Below are 23,496 nucleotides of genomic sequence, written 5' to 3' on the forward strand. Positions count from 1 at the left end.
TAACATTTTTTCAGGTGGCACAAACCAGATTTTTCTACAGACAGAATTTCTGAAGTTTATAAGCAATTTAGTGGACCTAAGTCAAAAAATAAAAATAACCCAAAACCGGAAATTACTTCTTTACCGTTGAGATTTGAACAGGGTTTATAGGAAGTTTTCTTCTTGTATATGGTGAGCAAACACCTCCTGAAATTGTTGACACTTATTGCCAGCCACCCTGTATACATTTAAAAATCCATATGGCCCTCAGGTAGCGATCTGAACCTGCTGCCATGGTCCAAAATTATGCACAGGTCTGAGAATATGCCAAAATATTGCCTATAAACGTCAAGCCTATTACTGAGATAAAATTTAGATAAGTGTCAGTAAAGAAACAAATGAAACATAATGTGTTCAGGGAATTTTATTTGCTTGAAACATATCACTCTATATACGTACATTGTTGTTTAACCCTCTGAACACCCGGGTTAATAATTTTACACAAAGTACCGCGTAGGGTCCCACAAGGACCTCCATTCCTTAATTCCCCAATTTTTGTGAATAAATGTAATAAATAAGTGCACTGAATAAAAGAATGCAAGTTTAATAAATTTTAAGACATTTAAAACTTTATTTATTAAAAAACTTTACATTTGGAATATAAACATTTTTTTTTTAATTACACCTTTTGTGTATAATGGTGGTGCTTCCTTTGCAGACAAACTTCTTGCAACTTTGGTACATTTGCTTTGACGTCATGTTCCTTGGGCACAAGTTACACCTCAATCCTTTCCTATTCCTTTGCTAATTGGCGGGAGGTGGTTGTTAGAGTTCCGCACCTGAAACGACTTTCATTTTGCCTTCTTCCACTTTCATTCTGAAAACTTTTGTACAATGCTCCATTGACTGGTGGCCGGAATTATTCAGCCATTTCTGGATCATGGGCGCAGCCATTTTTTCCCCCCGATTTCCAGTAAAGATAATCGTCGTTAGTGATTGCAGGCCATTTTCCAATCTGGGCGCAGTTCATTCCATAAAAATGAATCCATTTACCACGGCGAAATCAATCAAATTCGCAGAGTGAAATTGGCCACCTTTTTTGTACAGCTAACGAGGTTCTGAGAAGCTTTGCTATCTAAATATGCCAGAAGTAGCAAATTTTTTGAAGAGCAAATCTTCGTAATAAACTCATTATGTTGTAATTGTGTATATTCAGCTCTGAGCACAACAGAAGGCCGGAAGATAAATGTCCAGTTTGGTGAGGACAACATTTTTTAAAAACACATTATAAAAACTATAGCATGGAGTCGTCAAAGACCCCACCCGGTATTCAGAGGGTTAATTTCTAAGTATTGAGTAAGTAATTTCTAAGTACTGATTGAAGCTTAAAGCTGTTAAAGTGGTGCTTATATTAAAATGTACAAATATCATACTTAAAGTATGACTAAGTTTTTGACCTTTACCTTCTCTCACAGACTGCGGTATGTTGTGTTTGTCGCATAGCTGGTGGGACAGAAGATCAGGAGAACCTGAATATGGTATTTCGACGTTGGCTTTTATGACAGTCCCCCATGGATTTTGGTAGATCATCTCTCTCTCTACTTTTTCCACTTCACCCATGTTAATTTCAATAGATTTTTTTTTCTAATGGAAATTTATCAAATGTTGGATCTGTTTAGTGTTTAATGATAACATTATCAGCTCGCCTGGCAAGCATGGAAGGTAACGTCACTGTTACAGATATAACGCATCGTCGCACCGCATTGCCCATTGGGTTTAATCTCATCGTGGTTTGTAGACCTTTGAAGGAACAAGGTATTTTTTCATCTCGTTCTAACTTTCTCCTCTTTCTTTTTAAACTGTTCTCCTTTTAATTTTACAAAATATTTATTTATGTATATAATTTAAACAGAAATAATTCATAATTTAACATTTTGTGTAATAATTAATGTTGTGAAAACTTAAACCTTCATAAAATCATACTGATTTTAACCTTATCCGTACATGTTCCACTGTTTTTCTTGTATTAAATTACTTGTAGACTCATCATATATTAAAGACACGTATTTATTTGTTTATTTTACATAATTAATAAAAGCATGGTTTTAAATTGTGAACATTTCTGGGGGAGCGGGCAGATATTTTAACCAACAGACTTAGTTTCCACTACATAGTCCAAGTCTGGGGTTTGTCGTGCTGTATCATTCATAGTGGCCTGCAGCGGTTTAGGGCTACCGGTAATCTCAACTGAAAAGAAGGTTGTGGTTATCAACTATTATTTTATTGCTTTTAACTTAGTGTCTTCGTTGATAGTTAGTCAACTCCAAACGGTCCATAATGTAAGGGTAAGCTCTAAAACATCGTGAGAAGGCTTTGTGGGAGTAGTCCAGTCTGTAGACATCCCGTATCCAATTTTCTACTAACAGAGACGCATTGATTAGAAAGAATTCATAAATCAGCATCTGTATAAATAAGAATAGTAACGATTGATTAATATTTTTTAAATTATGATGAGTACCATGTTGAACTGGCACTGGGTCCCATCCAATGCCCGCAAGAATAGATGTGTTCACTGACTTGCAGACCTTACACTATCAACTTTGATAATCATGTTAACAGACATATTTTATCAGTTTATTAGTTATCGGCATGTAAAATAAATTTGTAGTGTTTTTCCTTCAATGATTCGATTTTAGCCCTCTTGTGCCATGTGTGGGAATCACTCAGGGTAGTGTCTTTGGCTCGCTACTGTACTCTGTATATATGGCTGATGTCCCGAAACGATTATCATCGCATATGCTGATGCCATTTTATCCTCTTATGTCTGAACAGACTTATTCCTCACCTGTTGGCAGAAGAATTTATTGTATTTTATCTCTATCTACAATTTTCTCCTGAAATGACCCATTTTTCAAATGACTGGGAATAGGGATAGAAGAGACGGCCACAAGGCTTACTGCACCTCGACCTGAATAGATCTATTGTGCTCTTTATTATTTATAACTCACTGGCCAGGTTATTAATCAGCCTCCACAGCTTTCCCAGCGGCTCCTTAGTGTAGGATCTTGCTTGTGGTTTTTCTTGTCCTAGTTGCACGAACCTGCACCTACATCGACCTTCACAGAAACAGAATGTGTTCTGCGGTCTCCTCCTCTTCCTGGCAGTATCTGCACAGTGTTTCTTCTGTTTGTACTCCTATCCGGTACATGTGCCTTCTTAAGTGGCAGTGTCCTGTCAGGGGTCCAAGCAGAATCCTGGTTCGGTTGCGGTTGCCTTCCAGTAATTCTTTTATGAGTTTTGCAGATGGTCCTTCTATGAATCTCTTCACTTGCCTGTGGTATTATTCTATCAGATTTTGGACTCATTAAAAATCCATTTTAAGATGGATGCCACTTTTGTGGCAGGCTACTAAGCGAACAGTAGGGTTCAGGACCCAGAGTCCATGTTGGCCCACTTTTTGGCCAACTGTCAACCTTTTCGCTGACTTTATACCCCAAATGCCCATGGTCCCATGCCAGGGTCAGGTCATTAGTGTCACTGACCTCTGTCAGGGCCTCCATGCAGTAACAAACGCTCTTAGCCTTCACCTTGCAAGAGGCTAGGGCAAGAGTGGGAATGAAAACTCTTTTACACCAATGTTCAGATAAAAAATCCGTTTGGTATTTTTGGTGGTATTATTGGTAAATTGCACCCCCCGTTAATTCCAAAAACGGGATTATCAAGAAGATTGTGCATTTAGTTGTATTGGAATGGGCTCCTTTATTGTGAGCCTCTTCCGCCCGACCAAATTGTCAATTCTGGTGTATACCGGATGTAATTGGAGCAAATAAAGTCAGCAATTGACCAAAAATGACTGCATTGGTTAATCGCAAGGGGATTATTTTCCACTGGGGTAATACTCGCTCCTTTCTTGTAGATGTGCCTGAAATTGGAGGTTGGCTGGCATATGCTGCACATCCAACTTATTCACCTGACTTTATTTAACTTTTACTAGATTTTCACTTACTTTGAACTCTGTAAAAAAAAAAACAACCCAGAACTATGGTAAAAGATAGTGGAACAAAATAAATATATTTTTGGTTAAATTTGTTTACAAGTACCTGAAATCTTCATTTATTTATCATAACAAAATAAAATTAAAATTGAATTAATTTGATATCACACCTAGGCCTAGGTTCTTTTTTGTCATGATGATTAAACATCATCACCAAATCATTTTACAAAATCCTCTAAGAAATTCCTGCATTTTTTTTTATTGGCCACCATGAAGTCCTTACTTTTAGAAGGCATAAAAACAGGCAACTCAAATTCAAAAATTTGACAGAAAAATGGTTAGGGTGTCTGACTTTTATTTGCCATGCTAGTTGTCCTGGTTTTTAAAATCCCGGCATAACCCAGGAAATTTTAATTTTAATAATAATATGGAAAAATCCCCACAATTTTTTTTTAACACACTCACATAACATCCTTACATTTAGAAGGCAGGTAATAGAGTTAGGGCTAGGGCCAGGTGTTGTGGCATTGTTTTCACAAAGGTCGAGGGAAATTAAAAACAAAACAGTTCTATGGTAAAAGTATAAGCAAAAATAATAAACGGGAAGAATAAGGTTTGCTGTGAGTACTAAAGCCACTCATCTTGATCAGCAGCAGAAGATACTCCTAAAAGAAATCAATTAACTTTTAGTCTTCACACAAAATACACCACAATATTTATTCTTTTATTACAGGCTTCCTGGGGCTAATTTCATCCTACACATAAATACACTTGTCTAATATTTTTCGATATATTAACATCCTTTAAAATTTCATTGAAATAGATTGCGAGAGCTATGAGCTTAGGCAGTAACGTTAATGCAATTTTTGGTCATTTTTACACCTAAATTTTTTTTCTTCTAGGCCCTTTGTACTCCATTGGATGAATCCACATACACGTGTCTAATATATTTCGACCTTACATCAATAGAAAAAGTTTCTTTGATATTAATGACCCCATGAACTTTTCAGCCTAATCATTTGCAATTATTTGCAGAATGAACAATCGTAACAATGAATGAATAATTTTTTAATAATAACTAAGCATGTTAGTATATCTAAAGTTGTGTTTGTTTAAGTTTAGTATTAGTAATTAATCCAAATTATTTATTTTAATGTGGCCTCGGTTTTTGGGTTTTCTTCTTTTTTTCAACAAGGGCGATGTGTCTAATGTCTAGCCTGTAATTGTCATTGTCTAGTTTTAGGTATTTTTAGTTTTTTTTTTTTTTTAAATAAACAAGTTCTACTTTTTAATTTAGAATGTTTTTCAAATATTTTCAAATAAANTTTTTTTTTTATAGTCATTTCTGTGGTATCATATTTCGTTCATCTTGTAGGTTACTTTTGAAACATTTTTTATTAACTCTGGAGACCTATTGTTTATCATTGTAAAATTTGAGCTAATCACCAGGAATTGAAATAAAATAAAATAGCATTTGTATAAAATTAGACATTATTTTGTTGAGACCAGTAATATAGCGTAGTTCTTGTAGGTATAATTGTTTATCCAAAACATTTCTTAATATTTGTGCCAATGTCTACCTGACAAGTAATTATAAGACAATTTTTATCTTAAAACCCTCATTATATCAACTTTCTACAAACTCATTTTTAAAATAAACCCTTATTATAGTAATATAATAATATTTTATTGCATTTTCAGAACGTTGAAAATTAAATCCTATAGGATTTGATCAGTCATGAGTGCCCCAAACCAATGGATTTTGTATATTACAACCAATCACACAGTTCATCAGGCGTCCTTTTTGATAGTGAGTTAATTGCAGCAAGTGATTTTTTTCTACAAAGGTACGCTGTCAATGCATTTCAACCATTACAATTTATATTAGTACAAACAGTAGTTCTATAACTTGATATTATGTCTATATGTAGGTCGTTTTGTTATTTATTTTTACCTTCTTTGATTTCTTAGGGCTCTTTTGTTTTAGACGTGCAATCAGAGTGGAGCATATAATGGACCCTCGCGGTGCCGTTTTACAAGAAATGTTCAATATCTTCAGTTTAACCCGCCTGTCCTGCAGAATCGTTATCTGAAACGCTTTGGCGTTTTTCATAAATTAAAAACAAAAAATGTAAACCTTTGAATTTTAAAAGTTAGCAATAAAGACTTTTTATTGAGCCTTTTTAATTAATTATTTGAACTATATTAAATTGTCTTGTTTTTGTGTATTTGCATGTGGTACTGATTTTGCATTTTGTTGTATTAACCAATTAATTTTGCATAAAATATTATCAATTTATTATAAAGGCATTCCATTTTTGCCAAAGTTAGTTTTAAATCTTGCATATTGTTTTTTTTTGTTTATTGTTGTTATAGATACATTGAAAACAGTTACCACAATGAAGCTATTAAATTCCATGTGTCGACATGATTGTGTCACTAAACGTTTCCTTAATGAACAAAGGTCTTTTGGAGCGGCGGTCGATTCGTATAAATTCAAATGGTCTCCTCAAATAAACAACATGAAAGATTCCACGTCTCAACCCGAAAGCCCGACATTTTTGAACAAGGAACCCTATAGAAATCCAAAGAAACCGAGATACAATGAGTTTGGTATTCAGATGATTTCCGAACAGCTTTATAAACAGCTGTTTCCAAACGCACCCAATAAAAAGGATATCAAATTGATCGATCAATGCCTTCAAACACTTAAGTCTTACAACTTTGATAAAATACAAGAACCTTCTGAAGACGTTGATCTAAAGATTCCCCAACTTGATGGACAAACAGTCGAAGAACATTTCATGACCATAGGGGAAAAGCAAAGCAAGCCGTATCGAGAGCTTCTTTTAAAATTATTGGTGACACGCCCTGAAATGCCTGAATCCTGGGTATTAAAACCTGGTTGGACGAGATATGCTAAGGATGGAATATATTCCGTTGACCATCCTTTAGAAGATGCTATAGTTTTTGATGTGGAGGTTTGTTGTTCTGTTGGACCTTTACCGACTTTAGCCACGGCCGTTAGCAAAGATGCTTGGTACAGCTGGGTCAGTAAAGATTTAGAAAATTGTAGTAACACTGTGAAACATTCATTTACACCAGACAATTTGATACCTCTTGAAAGAAAAATAAGTAAGGAAACTGATCCAGCTGAATTTTTTAAACCACGCATTGTGGTGGGGCATAATGTTTCGTACGACCGAGCAAGAGTTAAAGAGCAATACTGGCTCGAGCAAACAGGACGGAGATTTCTTGATTCCATGTCAATGCATATTTGCATTAGTGGAGTGACTAGTTATCAGAAAGCGTTATTAAAAGCTGGAGTAGGAAGTGAAGAATGGAGCAAATTAACCTCATTAAACAGCCTTGCGAATGTTTATGAATTATACTGCGGTAAACAATTATCCAAGGAAAAGGGCACTTTGTTCTTAACTGGCTCACTACATGACATTAAAAACAATTTTCAAGCTTTGATGAGTTACTGTGCGAATGATGTTTTAGCTACGTACGACATAATGAAACACATGTTTCCATTATTTTTAGAAAGATTTTCACACCCTGTTACATTAGCTGGGATGCTGGAACTCCAGACGACTTACGTGCCTGTTAATAAAAACTGGAAAAAGTATTTGTTTGATTCGCAGCAGGCGTACGATGATTTGGATTTAGAAGGGAAGAGCATATTGATACGAAGTGCCAATGAAGCGTGCAGGTTGTTACACAATGAAAAATATAAAGAAAATTTATGGATGTGGGATCAAGATTGGTCACTGCAACATCTCGCTTTGAAGAAAACTGTTTCTAAACTAAAAACCAATGAGATTGAAATTTTTCCAGAAAATTTTCAAGATGATGAATACGATATTGTTGAAAAACAGAGGATAATTTTGAAAAATAAGTATAAAGAGCAAAGAAAGCTATGTCATAGGCTGCATACGAAAACAAACCACCTCTGTGGTTATCCGAAGTGGTTTAGAAATATGTGTACTAAACCTATTGATCCTTCTTGGTCTCCTGAACCGGAATTGGTCAGTACAAGTATGAAAATTGTTCCTAAGCTTCTACGTCTGACATGGTGCATGTTGCCGCTGCACCACGTAAATGGATTTGGTTGGGGTTATTTACTTCCGTATAAAACTGAAATCCCAATTGATCATGACAATTTACCGACAGAAAAACTTGTACAACACTACTTCAAGGAATTTGAAGATTCTTTATGCAACTGTTCTGAAAATAAAACTCAATCGACATTTGTTTGCACCAACAGAGCACATTTCAGAAATAATAGTTTTAATTTTTGCAAGGATGATATTGGTAAATGTTATGGTATGGTGAAGTTGCCACATAAAGATGGAAACAATTTAAATGTTGGGAATCCCTTGTCTCGAGACTTTATCAATAAATTTTCTGATAATGAACTTTCTGGGGCGACTGTGTATTCAAAAAAAATTATACAAATTAGCCGAATGCTTTCTTATTGGAGGAACAACAAGGAGAGAATAGAGAACCAATTGGTTTGTTGGTTACCACCAGGTCGTGAAAATTCTAAGTTGAACGGGCAAACTGATATCGGTGTGATTCTTCCGTTAGTCATCGTTTGTGGGACGTTAACAAGAAGAGCTGTGGAACCTACTTGGATGACTGCTTCCAATGCAATAGTTGAACGAGTCGGTTCAGAGCTTCGGGGGATCGTCCAGGCTCCACCCGGATACGCTTTAGTCGGCGCCGATGTCGACTCACAAGAACTATGGATAGCATCATTACTTGGGGACGCTAATTCTGTAAGAATACACGGCGCTACGCCATTAGGTTGGATGACTTTAAACGGAAAAAAGAGTGACGGTACAGATATGCACAGCGTCACAGCGAAAGCAGTAGGCATATCAAGGAACCACGCCAAAATATTAAATTATGCGAGAATTTATGGAGCCGGACAGAAATTCGCTGAACGTTTGCTAAAACAATTCAATCCAGGCATGTCTGACGCGGAAGCGTCTAAAAAAGCAGCTAAAATGATGCACATCACAAAAGGGAAAAAAATGTTCAAACTGAAAGATGAATTTAGAATGAAAGATAATAGCACATTTTACACAAGAGAAGGTGCTAGACAACTCTGTTCTATTTATCAGAAATCCAAGGAGGAATTGTTTTCGTGCATACAGTGGCATGGAGGATCGGAATCTTCCATGTTCAACAGCTTGGAGGAAATAGCCAACAAACTGAATCCTAGCACACCATTTTTGAACAGCAGGCTAAGTCGAGCCCTTGAGCCCTCGGTCGACGGAAATGACAAATACATGCCAACAAGAATTAATTGGGTTGTGCAAAGTGGAGCTGTCGATTTTTTACACTTGATGCTAGTCTGTATGAGATGGTTTTTAGGGAACGAGGCGAGGTTTTGTCTGAGTTTTCATGATGAAGTGAGGTACCTCGTCCCGGAACGGCAAAAATACAAAGCCGCTCTGGCCCTTCATGTTACCAACCTATTGACTCGAGCGTTTTGTGTTTCTCGCCTGGGTATGACAGATTTGCCGCAATCTGTAGCCTTTTTTAGTTCCGTAGATGTTGATGTAGTGTTGAGAAAAGAATCAACAGATGACAATAAGACGCCATCTAATCCTTTTGGTCTCAGTAAAGGATATGGCGTGCCTATTGGGGAATCTTTAGATATTTACAAAGCTATATTGAAAGCAAATGGAGTTGTTGGTTTAAGATAAAATCAAATATAAAAAAAAATTTTTTTGCATATATATTTTCCAAAGATCTTAATTTATTGAATGTAACATGGTTTATCAATTGTAGAAATAAATTATAAAAATGTGATATTTATTATAACGATAAGTTAATAAGTAGTAATAATTAATTTAAAAAAATAAAAATTATTTGTGTCTGTTATTTTTCAATACACATCAATTCTTTTTTTGAAATTGTTTATTCTTTCCTTTCTACAATTTTTTAAGTTCAATAAACCCTCAACGTTTTTTTTGTACAAAACTTGTACCTAGAGATGCAAAAAACAAATGATATATATTATGTTGATTAACATTAATAAAAAACTCATGTACATATAAGCATGTACATGTACATGTATACATACATATATAATATATACAAATAAATAAATAAAATTGTTTGAAGTTTGGAAAAGTTAAGTCGCCCAATGACGACCAAACCTAGTTATTAAGTAAGTCCCTTGGCCACTGTCAATTTAAATGGCAGGTTGACCTAGCGGGTTTTTATAGGGAGCATATTTGATGGACAAGTAGGTTAGTTTGTATACTTTTGCATTTATGGAATTTTGTGTATCGGGAATGGACGAATTCTTTGACAAAAGGAGTTTTGAGGTATAGGGTAAGGTGATTTTACAGAGAATTTTTGACTGCAGCGACTGGATTTTTTGGAATAGGAGCATTTGGTTGAACCCCACAGTTCTGTTCCGTAGGTCCACATCAGTCGGAGACCAGTCTTGTATATTAACAGTTTGTCCATTAGTAAAGTTTTGATCGTTTGTCTAGTATATGCATTAGAAGTTTATTTCTTTTTTTAAGTTCCTGTCTTTTCACTTTAGTGTGGTGGTTCCATGCCAGTCTTTTGTCAAGAAACACTTGTCTATATCAGCAGTCGGTATAGGTATGTTGTTAAAGTAGAGTATCGGAATATACTCCATGTTGCACGGTGGAGGGTAAAGGTTGTGTGGGTGCATTATTAATTATTATTATCCATCTTTTGGTCCATTGATGGATATCATTTAAACGGGCTTGTATGTTGGAGGCAGGTTTTTCTAGGTTTAGATGCAAAGGATAAGTGTGTTGTCTGCAAATGTAGCAAGGAATGTGTTAATATTTAGACGGATATTGAAAACATATGTAGGGGAGGACCTAGGAACTTCCTTGCGGTACTCCTGCCCCAAAAAAGAGAAGAGATGTACATCTTGTCTGATATGTATGATCGGACAGGTAGGATTTTATGATCAAGTAATAAGTTGAGGGGAGAAGAGCCTTAACTTGGGGAAAAGCCCTGGCTGTCAGACTCAATCGAAGGCTTACTCCATGTCAAGAAATAAACCAGGACAATACTCCCCATGTTCAAGGCTGGAAAAGATATGTTTTTTAAAATTTAATTCATCATACTATACAGGATGTTCTTACATTTTAGATTGATCATCTCTGATTGTTCTGGTCTGGCAATCACATTTCACAAAGATGAATTGGAGATAGTGAAATTCCAAATTGACAGTTGAAGCCAGCAAGAATAGGCAGACCAGAATGACTAAGGTCGATTATGTACCTCACAGACATGTTGCCAAAAATAATTATTTAGTAATAGTACAAAATAAAAATAGTATATCGTATCATCACTAGTGGAGAAAATCTACCAACCTACCTCCTCCAAATTTCTCTTTACTTATGATGAAATATTTGTAGGCCGGCTGAAGATTGTAGATGAAACGACAGATTAGAGGGTTTAAACAAAAACCACAGCCTTGAGAACTTTCGTACAAATCGTTGATGATTTAATTTTCAGGGTAAAATTATTTCTTTAGAATTATTATTCAAATGTGTACTTCAATTGATTAAGTCCGATGGAAAGGGTTACATAAACTTTGACAACATGGAAGCAAGTTGTGGAAGAAAATTCTGCATCTGTAATTTTTAATTTTACCGAGGACAAAATCAACATTTTTATTTCATTTTTTTTGATGACTAGTTTATAGTACTTGTATTAAGGGCTGAAAGACTTGGTCCATATTGTATCGAGGGTTTGAAAATCACCTTTATACAAATTCCATCATAATGCTTTAAGGTATTGGTTGTTTTTAAGGAAAATCAATCATTTATAAAAACCAAAACCTTTTAGGCATCAATTGGAGAAAGATTGACCTAAAAATAAAATTAGTATTGTACGATTTCATCTAAAAGTCTTGAGTGGTTTTTGATTCTGATCATTTATTCTAGTTATTTTTTGGTTTGGTAGACTTCTTTTGTCTTATTGTGTCTTAAATCACTCCATAAAGATGGCAAGAAGCCAAAACCTGAATGACAGATTGAAAACCAGTGATGATAGGCAGATGAAAATAGTAAGATTTGGTCAAACTACAAAATTAAAATTGTAAGATTTCATCTAGAGGTCTGCATGGTATTTATTTTTGATTATTTTAGTTCACTTATCCTTGCTATTTCCACCTGTCAGATTTCAGATGACAGACTGAAAAATGGTGGACTCGCAGATCAAAATAATCTAAATCAGCCAAACTACAAAATTGAGATTGAAAGATTTTCTGTAGTTCATTTTGGTGTGCCTATCCTCACTGTTATGGTATCCTGGACTTGTTTTGGCTTATTGTGTGTTATATCGTTCCCAGATGATTCCAAGAAGCTAAAACCTGTCTGACAGACCAAAGAAAGCTAGGTTAGACAGATCAAATGATCATAAATGTCCAAATTACAAAAAAAGAAAGATTTTATCTAGAAGTATGAGGAATATTCGTTCACAATAATAGTTTTGGTTTGTCAGACATGTTTGGACTTGTATCTGTCTTCAATTGCTCACTGAAGATCACAAGAAGTAAAAAACATCTGAAAGACTGAAAACCAGCAAGGATAGACAGATGAAAATTATAAGAATTGGCCAAACTACAAAATTAAAATTGTAAGATGCCATATAGAAGTTTGAGGGTTATTTGTATATTTTAATTTCGGCCAATTTACGCTTGCAATTTTAGTCTCTCGGACATGTTTTGGCTTCTTGTGACTTATATTGCTCACAGAAGATTACAGGAAGCTGAAACCTGTCTGACAGACCAAACAACTAGGCAGATCGAAATGATCAGAAATGAAAAGCACAAAATTAGAAAGATTTCATCTAGATGTATTACAGGTATTTATTAACAACAAGAGTTTTGATTTGTCAGTTATGTTTGAACTTGTATGAAGTTTTTTTCTTCTTAGTGAGGACAGGCACATCAAAATCATCTGAATCAGCCAACTCACAAATTATAGTGTAAAGTTTCTTCTTGAGGAGTGAGAGGTATAGTTTTGTATTGTCTTTTCATTTTGGTCTGCTTATCCTCCCTGTTTTGTTTTGTCAGACTTGTTTGGTCTTAAAATGCTCATTGAAGACACCAAGAAAACGAAACCAACCTGACAGACCAAAATTATTTGAATTACTGAAATGTTGATTGCTGAAACAATTAAATTACAACAAAATTAGAATGGTAAGATTTCATCTAGAGGATTAAGGGATATTTGTTCTGATCATTTTTGTCTGCGAGAAATTGTTCTAAATCACCACAAAATTGGAATGGTAAAATTTAATATAATGTAGATCATTTTGGTGTGATAATCCTTGCTGTTTTGGTCCGTCAGATTTATTTTGGCTGATTGTGTCTTAAATCACTCATTGAAAATACCAAGATGTACAAACCAGCCTGACATTAAAAACAGTGAGTATAGGCAGATCAAACTGATTGGAATTGGCCAAACCACAAAGCTAGAATTGTACAATTTCATGTACAGGCCTGTGGGGGTATACATTTTGATCTTCCTGTACTGCTCACTGAAGAAGGCAAGAAGACAAAACGTCTGCCTTAGCGAAAAACACTGAGAATATGTCGATCAAAATGATCTGAATCAGCCAAACTAAAATATTGAAACTTAGGGTTCTGAATGGAAAACCAAACCATTTCCACCATTTTGAAATGTTTTCTATTTTTTCATTTCTCAGAATTGTCCACGAGTTGTCATAGTCCCATCTATTTGATCAATTAAAATATAAGGATAGTGAATGAATTTAATGAAATTTTTAATTCACAAATCCTTATTGTGAGTGTACATACAAAATCACATAGAATAAAGAATCTCCTTGGCTTTTAACTTGTTATACAATAAAAAACTTAACGTACAATTTAATCTTCCTATCATGTCCACTTACACAGACGGTGTTAAACCATGAGGAACGTCTTTTTTGCTTTGTAATGTATACTGCCGATTTGTAAACTTTGTGTATACATTAAAGAATAAAGACTATAGTAGTAGTAGTAGTAGTAGTAGTAGTAGTAGTAGTAGTACACACATTTACCCCCTTGTTTTTTTCTATATATTGTATATTTAATGTTACGATTTGGTCTCCAGTCTTTCAGTATAAAAACAAATATAAAAACAAAATTTCAATGTGTGGTGATAGGCAACATTGTTCTGTGGATGAAAAACACAATATACAGTGAAAATTATATTTTGCCTTTAATCATTTCAACATGTATATAAACACAGACTAGAATGGGAAAATATACTTAGTTTCTTTTTTTTGACACATACTTGGCATAATTTTAAATTCTACTTGTAACTTATCAATGTATATGCAGCTTGGTTCTCTACAATCAACATTGTTCTCAGAACGTGATTCAAACTGAAGATATTCAATTAAAAATATCTGCTTATAAACTTTGTAACTTATAAATATTTCTGCCTATCTGAGAGTAGGTTTTAGGTTTTTTTTACATTAACACTTAAATTTTTAAATTAGGGTTTAAGCATGATCCATACTACTTGGATTTTAAGATGATTAAAAACTGCAATATTAAGGACTATTATCCATCTATTTAAAAAATGGTTACATCTACACAGTTGAGAAAATATTACCAAGATCTTTGCAATTAAATATTGACGTAACAATCAAAATGATATTTAAAATTAAACATAAGTTTTTAAAATTGTATTTTATGTTTTTTAAAATCCGTAGTTTAATTCATATACAACAATATTCAAAAAAGTACTTACACCATCATGAACATTTTTAGAAATTCAGTCTCTTACTAAATACTTTCTTAGTTCATAAAAATATTAAAAATGTTTACAAAACTATCAAGTAACAAAGAATATACAATAAAAATTAAAGACACCTTTAAGTATTTACTTGTAAATTACAATATTTCATTTCTATTACAAAAGATCATTCTCGTTGACGTCTGTTTAATTTGATCACTACTCCGTTCAATTCTCATTTGTATAAACTATATCTGTATTGTTTTTATACACATTACTCTTGAATTTTTCTTTTCACTCTTTTGTCACTGACCATACTTGGGAACAAATACAAAATTAACAGTAACTAGTTTCTTTCTTGGAACAGTGTTTCATAAATAATTGTTGTTCTAATGTGTTATATTTTTAACATGGATACCTACATGGGTTGATTTAGATTAGGTTGGGGTAGGTTTAAGGTTAGGTTAGGAATAGAATAGTTAGGCTATGTTGGGTTAGGGTTAGAAATAGTTAAGCTAAGTTAGGTTAAGGTTAGGTTAAGAATGGTTAAGCTAGGTTGGGTTAGGGTTAAGTTAGTAGGGTTAGGTACATATCCATGATTGAATGTAAATCAGACTCTATGCCGGTGGACCGTGGTTGAATTATTTGAATTTCAACACTATGAAGGGGGTTAGAGAGGTATTCTAAACAACTTGATGGGAATTTCATTTTGAGTTCATAAAAACCTTATATATAAATATGTCAAACCCTTCTATTTTTCACTCATTGAAATTGATATTTTTCATATGAATTATGTTGGAAAATTTACTCGATGTTTTCACTCTACAGTTTACCTATGTACAAAAAACAAAACAATAAATAATATAAATATACGACAGGGAAAACGAAATATCACAATTTAAAAAAATTACATACATTGACAATATAGCATCATTTAATAATAAATGATAAAATCTAAAAGTGAAATATTTATTGTGATTATATCACATTTACCCAAAATCTTATTATATTAATGTATTTGATCTTATGATGATGTTCATTCACTTCAAGTTGTACTATATGTATGTCTATTATTAAAAAAAATAAAATTATAAATTTAGACTGAATTTAAATACATGTTTCAAATGTATTGCCCTTTCCAGTTAGCTGTTGTGGGCAAACGGGATCAATTATTTGTGGCAGTTCCTCATCCAAAGTCATCTGTCGCCCGTTGTCATTTTTGCCGGAAGATTTGAGATTCTTTTTCCAAATGCTAGCATTGGATGTTATAGTCGACAACAGGAGCGATTTTCTGATGCTGTTAGGCACGGATTCATTCTGGATTAATAGACTGTGTGGACGCCCTCGATGAGATCTGCTACTAATCCTGTTGAAACTTTCCCCCTCGACAGGGATCATTTCAGTTTCTCGGCTTGCCATGGTGTGGTCATTGTTGTCTTTCCAGCAAAGCAGGGTTTTTTTGAACGCCGACCTGTATTTGACCGACATCAAATTGTAAAGTATAGGATTGATAGTGGAAGAGAAGTAGTACAGCATGCCACCAATGCTGAATATCCATTCATTGATGACTTCAAAGTAGGGAGAGTTGCGACCGTAAATGTATAACAGTCGTTGAGCATGAAATGGTGCCCAGCATATGAAAAATGTTATTACAACTGCAGCTGAAAAAAAGAAAAAAAATCATTGCAATATTTTGCTTTATAAAAAATTAGTGTTAATTTAAAAAATAATTTCGTGGTCACATGGTTATTGTCTTATAGAAATTTAAATAGGTATTACTTTGTAATATTTTTAAGGTTGTGGCCTTAACCTAAATACTTTAACCCCAAAGAAGAAATAATGTCACCTCAAGCTGATGATCGAGCTTGTTATAATACTTTAACTTACAATCAATAAGCAAGTAAAAAATAGAATAATGTACTTTGAAATTTTTATATTAAAATAAATTTGGTAAAACTTACTTAACATTCTTATAATTGTCTGTCTAGATTGTGTGTGCCGATTTTCACCGTGGATAGCACCTTCGACTTGATTGAGCGAGTTGCCCACTTGTATTGTTCTTCCGATTCTTACATAAAGATTCACGATTATTATGAGTGGGAGGATAAAAAAGAGAAAACCGCTCAACTCATAAATAGGGAAATTTTCCGGAATGTTATTTTCAAGCATTGCACAGAATGCCGATTCGTGAACCATTTTTCCCGTCCCAGGGGGGTAGTCAAGGTAGTTCACAGTGGTAAATATTGCAAAAGGTGTAGCGCATATAAGAGACAGTATCCACACGGCGGTAATTATCCTCACGGCTCTGGGCAATCCAGCCATTGTATAATAATGCAGTGGGTGGCATATTGCCAAATATCGTTCCATTGAGAAAGCTACTATTGTTAGGACAGATGTGTAGGAAGTCCTGGAAAAAAACAACAACAATATATCAGAAAAATATATTACGAAACAATTTAATAAAATTTTTATAAAGTGGTCCTCAATTAACTTACATTTCTGACACAACTGCCCTTAGTTTGCAAAGCTCATTTCCAAGTACCCATGGATATTGCTGCCAGTATAAGCTCAACTCGTTCGGCAGTCCTATAATAAAAACGTTAATTTTCAGTAAGTACTTTGTAGTTATACATAGTTACATGTGCTTATAAATACGAAAGTATTTGTAAATATTTAAATAGTTTAAGTGTAAATGTTTTTAACCTATGTTGGTATCTGGTAGAAAGATAAGTTATGACTCCTACACAGAAAATGTTTTTAAGAAGTCTGTGAATATTCTTTTATTAGATATACTTTCACATTTCAAAAAAATATGCAAGAGCAGAATTGACCAAACAAAACATATCAATTACTGAAGATCAAACTAATATATATATANTATATAAAATCAGCTCAAACAGGCCTGAAATAATAAAAGGTAGACCAGAATGACCAGAGGCATTCAACGATAAATAATACTATAATAATAAAAATATACCTAAACATTACCTAGCTGTTGATAGTCCCGGGAGCCCAACCTCAGTGGTTGAACAGAAAAGACTAATGCTTGAACTCAGACTGCCAACACCGAGGATGAGTGATTCTTGAGGCCTGCCCTTAATTTGTTGTCAATTACAAAAAAGTTGGACTTACCAGCAGTATTTGAGAAGTGATAGCTGAGCTTATATAAATCAATAATTAGTAATATACCTAACCTAACCATTCCTAACCAAACCCAACCCAACCTAAACTAACTTCATTTTTTAATTTTATTTTACTAATGAAGCCAACTGGCCTATGGATGGTTTAAAAAATAGAGTTAATGAAAATTTTACACCCATAAAAAACCTAATCTAACTCTAACCTATCCCTAACGCTACCCAACTTCACATATGTTTGTGAGCGCTGGATATACAAATGGTTTTGCATGACCACTTTCACATTATCGATTTCACATGACTGAGGAGTGTGCATGGGCTGAGCTAGATTTGGTTAACTTAAGCCGGGATTTGTTAGATTAGGAATGGGTTTAGGTTTAGGTTTATTTAGTTAGGTGGTTAGGTTATTTTGTGTTTGGTAGATCAGATCTGATTTCCTGAGACAAACCAAACAGATTCTTCAAAAATAAAAAAGATAAATCTTTAATAATTAGGAGAAGGTTTGGCAAAGATTAACTTTAGTGGTTTTACATAAGACATTCTTGGCTGAATCTTTTGCCTGCTTCTGTCCTTGGATATTGTTTTGCTAAATATGAGTACATTACTTTACTTTGGCTTTTTTGTTGCATTTTGAAATTTAATGTTATGGCCTCTGTCACATGACATGTTATTTCCTTCACATAAAATTTTTATAAAATTTATTTTTTACATAACCTCAAAGAAAATAGTCCAGCAGGCTTAAGTAGAATAAACTGAATAGAAAAGTTAAGTTGAGCTAGGTTGGACTAGGTAAAGTTAGGTTAGGTTGAGTTGGATTACTAAGATTAAGTTGGTAAAGTTAGATTAGGTTATGTTAGGTTGGGTTAGGAATGGTTCGGCAGGATTAGGGTTAGGTAGGGTTAGAGTTTTGTTAGGGTTAAGGTACGGTTAGGTTAATGTCTATTATGGGCGTAAAATATTAAATACCGATTTTTAAACAACCCATAGTCCAGTTGGCTTAAATAGTTTAAATAAAATCGAAAAGCAAAGTTAGGTTACGTTGGATTAGGTTAGGTTAGAAATGGTTAAGGTTAAGTTAGGTTATGCGTCTTCGTAACATCGCTGCTTGACTTCCTCCTCTTGTTATTTGACTAATAATCAGACCTTTGGCGTGCAGGTGTGCAGAGGGAATGATTTTTCTAATGGTGGTTCCAAAAGTTTGTGTTTTATGATATATTTAAACATTTTAAACATAAGCATAAGCTAAGTGAGGAATGCTTAGGTTAGGGTTACGGTCAGGTTAGGCTAAATTATGTAGGATTAGGAATGATAAGGTAAGGAAGGGTGAGGTTAGGGTTAGAGACGGGTTCGGTTAAATAGGTTTAGAGTTAGGGATAGATATAGCGGGCGGTTGTACAATGACGATTGGTTATGTAGAGTTAGTGCTAAGGTTAACGATGGGTTAGGCTATGTTATGTAGGCTTAGGAATGATTAGGTTAGGCTTAGTTAGGTAGGTTGAGATTAATTAGGCTATGTAAGTTTAGGGTTAGGGACAGTTTAGGTTACGGCAAAGCCATGGTTAGGTTAGGTACAGTAGGATTAGAGTTAGGTTACGTAGGGTAGTAAGGTTAGGAAGGGTGAAGTAAGATTAAGGGTTCGGATTATGTAGCTTTTGGGGTACGAACGGGTACTATGCGCCTCCAATAGCCTCTAATACCCAACTCCGACTTTCCACCTTCACGAAGCTTATGCGGGTGTACCCTGTTAACTAACAAACGGAAAGAGGGGTATGGAGGGACAGGAGCTGGACCTGACACCTCCTAATCCTAAACCCAACACCTACCCCTCTTCCCACCCCACACCTTATCCTGGTCCCACTCTCCAGCCCAAATCNGGATTAGGGTTAGGCTAGTTTATGTAGGGTTAGTGTTAGTAATGATGGGTTAAAATAGGATTAGCGTTAGGGACGGCGTTGTTTTTGTTGGAATAAAATAAGAGATAAAGTTACTGTTGATACATCAAAAAGAGAATGTGGCCGAACTTTATTTCCATCATAATTGTAAAAGAAAGTAATTCCTATCATACAGGAGATTTTAAGTGTATCGGTTGGATGTGGACGAGGAGCCAAATCACTTTATAATACTTGTTACCTATTATTCTCAATTAGCCCGCTTTGTTTAGCCAGAACTGCTAGCGTGACAAGTACGAATCGGACGCTCTAACCACTCGACCACGGTATTCATCATGATAGTTTTCCTGATTTAAAACAAAAGCGTATCTTATTAATACCGTGTTCTACTAAAGAAGGTCTATATACATACAAGCCAAAATAAGCTCCGTCGTATCAGGTTCGGACTCAGTCGGAATTAGATCAAAATATATTATGATTTTACAAATCGATCTCTTTCTGTAAATAGACGCTATTCAAGTGAAACAGTTTAACATTTGGGCGGATTGTTATTCACGTTTAGCCCAGAAAAGGGTTCTGCCAACCTCGCCCACTCAAGATTAGCCGGTGAACTGATATTATAAAATAATTCTTCAATATAAAATATATAGTAGACCATAAAAGGAAAACTCGTTAATTGACTCTACGAAGCTGCGTTCCACACCAATATGGACGTTTTGCGTAATTTATATTTAGACTACTCAGACCGATTTTCAATCGAGCGGGTAAAAATAATAAAAAAAACTTCCAACGAGGCTAAAATTCAAGCTGGCTTGAGTTTGAACGATGGACACAGTTAAAACACTGAGGATTAAATAAAATGGAATTATCGGTAAAAGACAATGTGTTTAAATGTGTGAAACACGCATTTAACATGGCATATTCTTTGTCGTTATGAAAACATCTTCCATTTTTACAGAATAATGAAAACACAAAAATAAATATATAAAAATACAGTCATGAAAAATGATTTTCTAATTTTTTATTATAGAAAGGGTAAGTAATAAGTAGTTATTTAAAAAAATTGATTACTTTTAATACAAACAATTAATATATCAGCTGGTTGATTAATTATCATAACGTTGCTTCTAAATTATAAACCGGACGGCGCGGAACGTCTACACTTCTGCAAAACCCGCAAGTCTTGCGGTTTTAGTATAGACGTCGGACCTGTAACGTTTAGCGTGAAGGTGTTCAGAAGAAATGATTATTGTAATGGCGGTTCGAACAGTTTGTATTTTATGTTATTTTTATACATTTTAACCACTGATTTAATTTTGGTTTAGATTCGTTTCTGCCGTTTCACACTATCATTATATTATCAATATTTGTAAGTCTCATTAGTTGAAAATTGGAGTGAAACAGTGGCAGTTGGGTTTCAACCAGTTACAGATCTCAGCTTGTTACCCAGTCCCTTTTAGTAAGGAAGCTAATAATTGTGTGAAATTAACTAGCAAACTTCACTAATAAGTAGATATTCCGATAAAGACGCGTTTCCGTCTAATTATAGAACAATGGGTTAAATATTTCTTTATATTCGAAAGAGGAGTTGATTTCAAATCTCTTTTAAAATGAATAAATATTCAAGTCAAAAGTGATAAATCACAGTTATTTACTTACATGATTTTTACTAAGACTTGCCAGTTGAATTCCATAATTAATTAAGTCTCATACGCTTCGAAATAGTGAAGAAATTACAATTAATTAAGGTTTTTAGTTGAGATGAAAAAAAGCTAATGGCACGAGCGGGATTCGAGATTTCATCTCAACTAAAAACCTTAATTAATTGTAATGATTTAATTGGTCAAGCGGACCACGAAATTAGTGAATTTAAAGAATAGTGTAGAAAGTGAAGAATGGGAGTCAAATACTGCTCGCGCCTAATTTCCGTTCACTACAGTGAACAAGGCGAAGCCTTCACGAAGTGTTCTAAATTGTAGAAAAAATCTAGGAAATACTCTACCATCCCTTTTCATTAAAATTCTTATCGGTGAAATCTGTACTCTTTACGATTTTGTTGAATATGCCGAATTGGCTTATGGCTCAATCCTATAGAATCCATTATGCGTTTTTACTATTGGAAAATAAACCAACATTTTCCGTTTTGCACTAAGTCCATCCGAGTTTGTGAAAAATTTCGAAAAACGTTTGGAAATCGGTCCGTAAAAACGGTAGGTATTGCAAACACACGTTAATTCAGATTTTAAAAAAATCTTACATAACCTAATTCGTCCCTAACCCTAGCCCTAACCTAACTTCGCTTTTTTTTGGTTTACATTATTTGAGACAACCGAATTTTGGATTCTTTAAAAAATAAAGTTAATGAAAATTGAACGCCCATGATAAGCACTAACCCATCCTAACCTAATAGTAATCTAACCCTAATTTAACCCTACCTAACTTAATCACTCCTACTTCAACTCAACCCAACAAAACCGAACTTCGCTTTTATTTTTTGTTTGGACTTTTTAAGATAACTGAACTATGAATTGTTAAAAAAAATAAGTGAACATTTTACGCCCATAAAAGCACTAGCCATCCCGTAACCTAACTCCAACCTATCCCTATATAACCCTAACCCTACCTAACAACCTAACTATTTCTAACCCAACCTAACCTAACTTCTTGGCTTATATATTTCGTTTATATTACGTAAGCTCGGTGGAATATTTTTCTTGTGCTTATTTTAAAAGTAAGGTTAATGATAATTTTAAGCCCATAAGAAACACTAACCCGTAACCTAACTCTAATTTAACCCTACATAACAACCTCCTAACCCAACCTAATCTAACTTCTTGGCTTTTCTGCTTTGTCCATACTCCTTAAACCCAGTGGAATGCTTTCCTTGGGCTTATTTTAAAAGTAAGGTTAATGAAACTTAACAAGACCCTAACCAAACCTAACTTAACCTAACCCAATCTAACTTAGCTTTTCTATCCGGTTTATACTACTTAAGCCCATTGACCATATTCTCTCGGGTTATTTGATAAAATAAGTTTCCGAAACTTTTAAGCCCATAACAAACGGGGAGGCTCTCAACTAGATTCTCAAACTATTCTGCTATCAACGAAATATAGTTTTCTAAAAATAAATCTTAAGTAAAAGCTTGAAACCACTTGTGCTGGATAAACAATTTTTCCGTCGATTTGACGTGACCAAGGAGTGCGAATCGGTTGGGTTTTGGATGCGAAAATATGGGTAGTCAGCAACATTTTTCGTTTTTGTTCGAATTTTCGAATGGACCAATTTTAAAATTCATAGTTGGTGAAAGAACATCCTAGAACTTGGGCAGACAAAAGACAGCCAAGAGAGTTCCAAATAATACTAAATCCACCGTTTTTCTTTACAAGTTGTGTGATTTTGAAAGTTTTTGAATTTACCCTTGAAATCGTCCGATCGAGAATCGATAAATTGGAATTATTTTTGTAAAATCTTGCAGTCGACCAAGAACAAAATGTCTAATAACATTTATTAATGGCGGTTCAAATATTTTCTCGAGTTACTTAAGACTTTGGGACAGCTTCTGGAGGAATCAACTTGGTCTTTTTTGTCTTTACGATTTACTAGATGTCACTCCTATGACCTACCCGGAGGCTGAGAAGCTGATGTAACGAAAATAATAAGTTTTGAAAAAATCACGCTCAGGCGATTGTGTGTGATTAATTTAAAACGAGAAAGTTATTGAATATACTTGA

At 34.4% G+C, this 23,496-nt stretch overlaps 2 protein-coding genes across 5 annotated transcripts in view; one reads left to right on the forward strand and one right to left on the reverse strand.

Moving 5' to 3' along the window:
- Positions 1-676: 676 nt before the first annotated feature.
- On the forward strand, positions 677-9,700 carry LOC106664118 (DNA polymerase subunit gamma-1, mitochondrial). 4 transcript variants are annotated; one of them, XR_002910480.1, is made up of 3 exons: positions 1,687-1,794; positions 5,675-5,820; positions 5,945-6,151. XR_002910480.1 is itself a non-coding variant. In XM_024227877.1 (2 exons), the coding sequence occupies exons 1-2, from the start codon at positions 1,665-1,667 to the stop codon at positions 9,691-9,693; spliced, it is 3,474 nt and encodes a 1,157-aa protein (XP_024083645.1). In that variant the 5' UTR covers positions 677-1,664; the 3' UTR covers positions 9,694-9,700. The 4 variants fall into 4 exon arrangements, 1 of the variants encoding a protein (XP_024083645.1); XR_002910479.1 differs by having other exon boundaries at positions 5,961-6,151; XR_002910481.1 differs by lacking the exon at positions 1,687-1,794 and adding an exon at positions 4,570-4,593 and having other exon boundaries at positions 5,961-6,151.
- Positions 9,701-14,190: 4,490 nt separating this feature from the next.
- Positions 14,191-23,496, reverse strand: part of LOC106664138 (neuropeptides capa receptor-like) — a 150,374-nt gene continuing 141,068 nt past the window's right edge. The window contains exons 2-4 of the mRNA XM_014389581.2: positions 17,232-17,322; positions 16,698-17,143; positions 14,191-16,397 (exon numbers count right to left, since the gene is read on the reverse strand). Coding sequence (XP_014245067.1) covers positions 15,844-16,397; positions 16,698-17,143; positions 17,232-17,322 — 1,091 coding nt within the window. The 3' untranslated portion in view covers positions 14,191-15,843. The remainder of the gene's footprint in view (positions 16,398-16,697; positions 17,144-17,231; positions 17,323-23,496) is intronic.

Source organism: Cimex lectularius, unplaced genomic scaffold (genome assembly GCF_000648675.2).
Source record: "Cimex lectularius strain Harlan isolate CLEC.00 unplaced genomic scaffold, Clec_2.1 scaffold270, whole genome shotgun sequence".
In the NCBI taxonomy this organism is placed as follows: domain Eukaryota; kingdom Metazoa; phylum Arthropoda; class Insecta; order Hemiptera; family Cimicidae; genus Cimex; species Cimex lectularius.

Bases quoted from the DNA above. Each gene is read 5' to 3' on its own strand.
- LOC106664118 (XM_024227877.1), top strand. From the start codon at position 1,665: ATGATAACATTATCAGCTCGCCTGGCAAGCATGGAAGGTAACGTCACT. The intron at 1,795-6,349 runs GTATTTTTTCAT...TTGTTGTTATAG, and splicing joins TAGACCTTTGAAGGAACAAG to ATACATTGAAAACAGTTACC.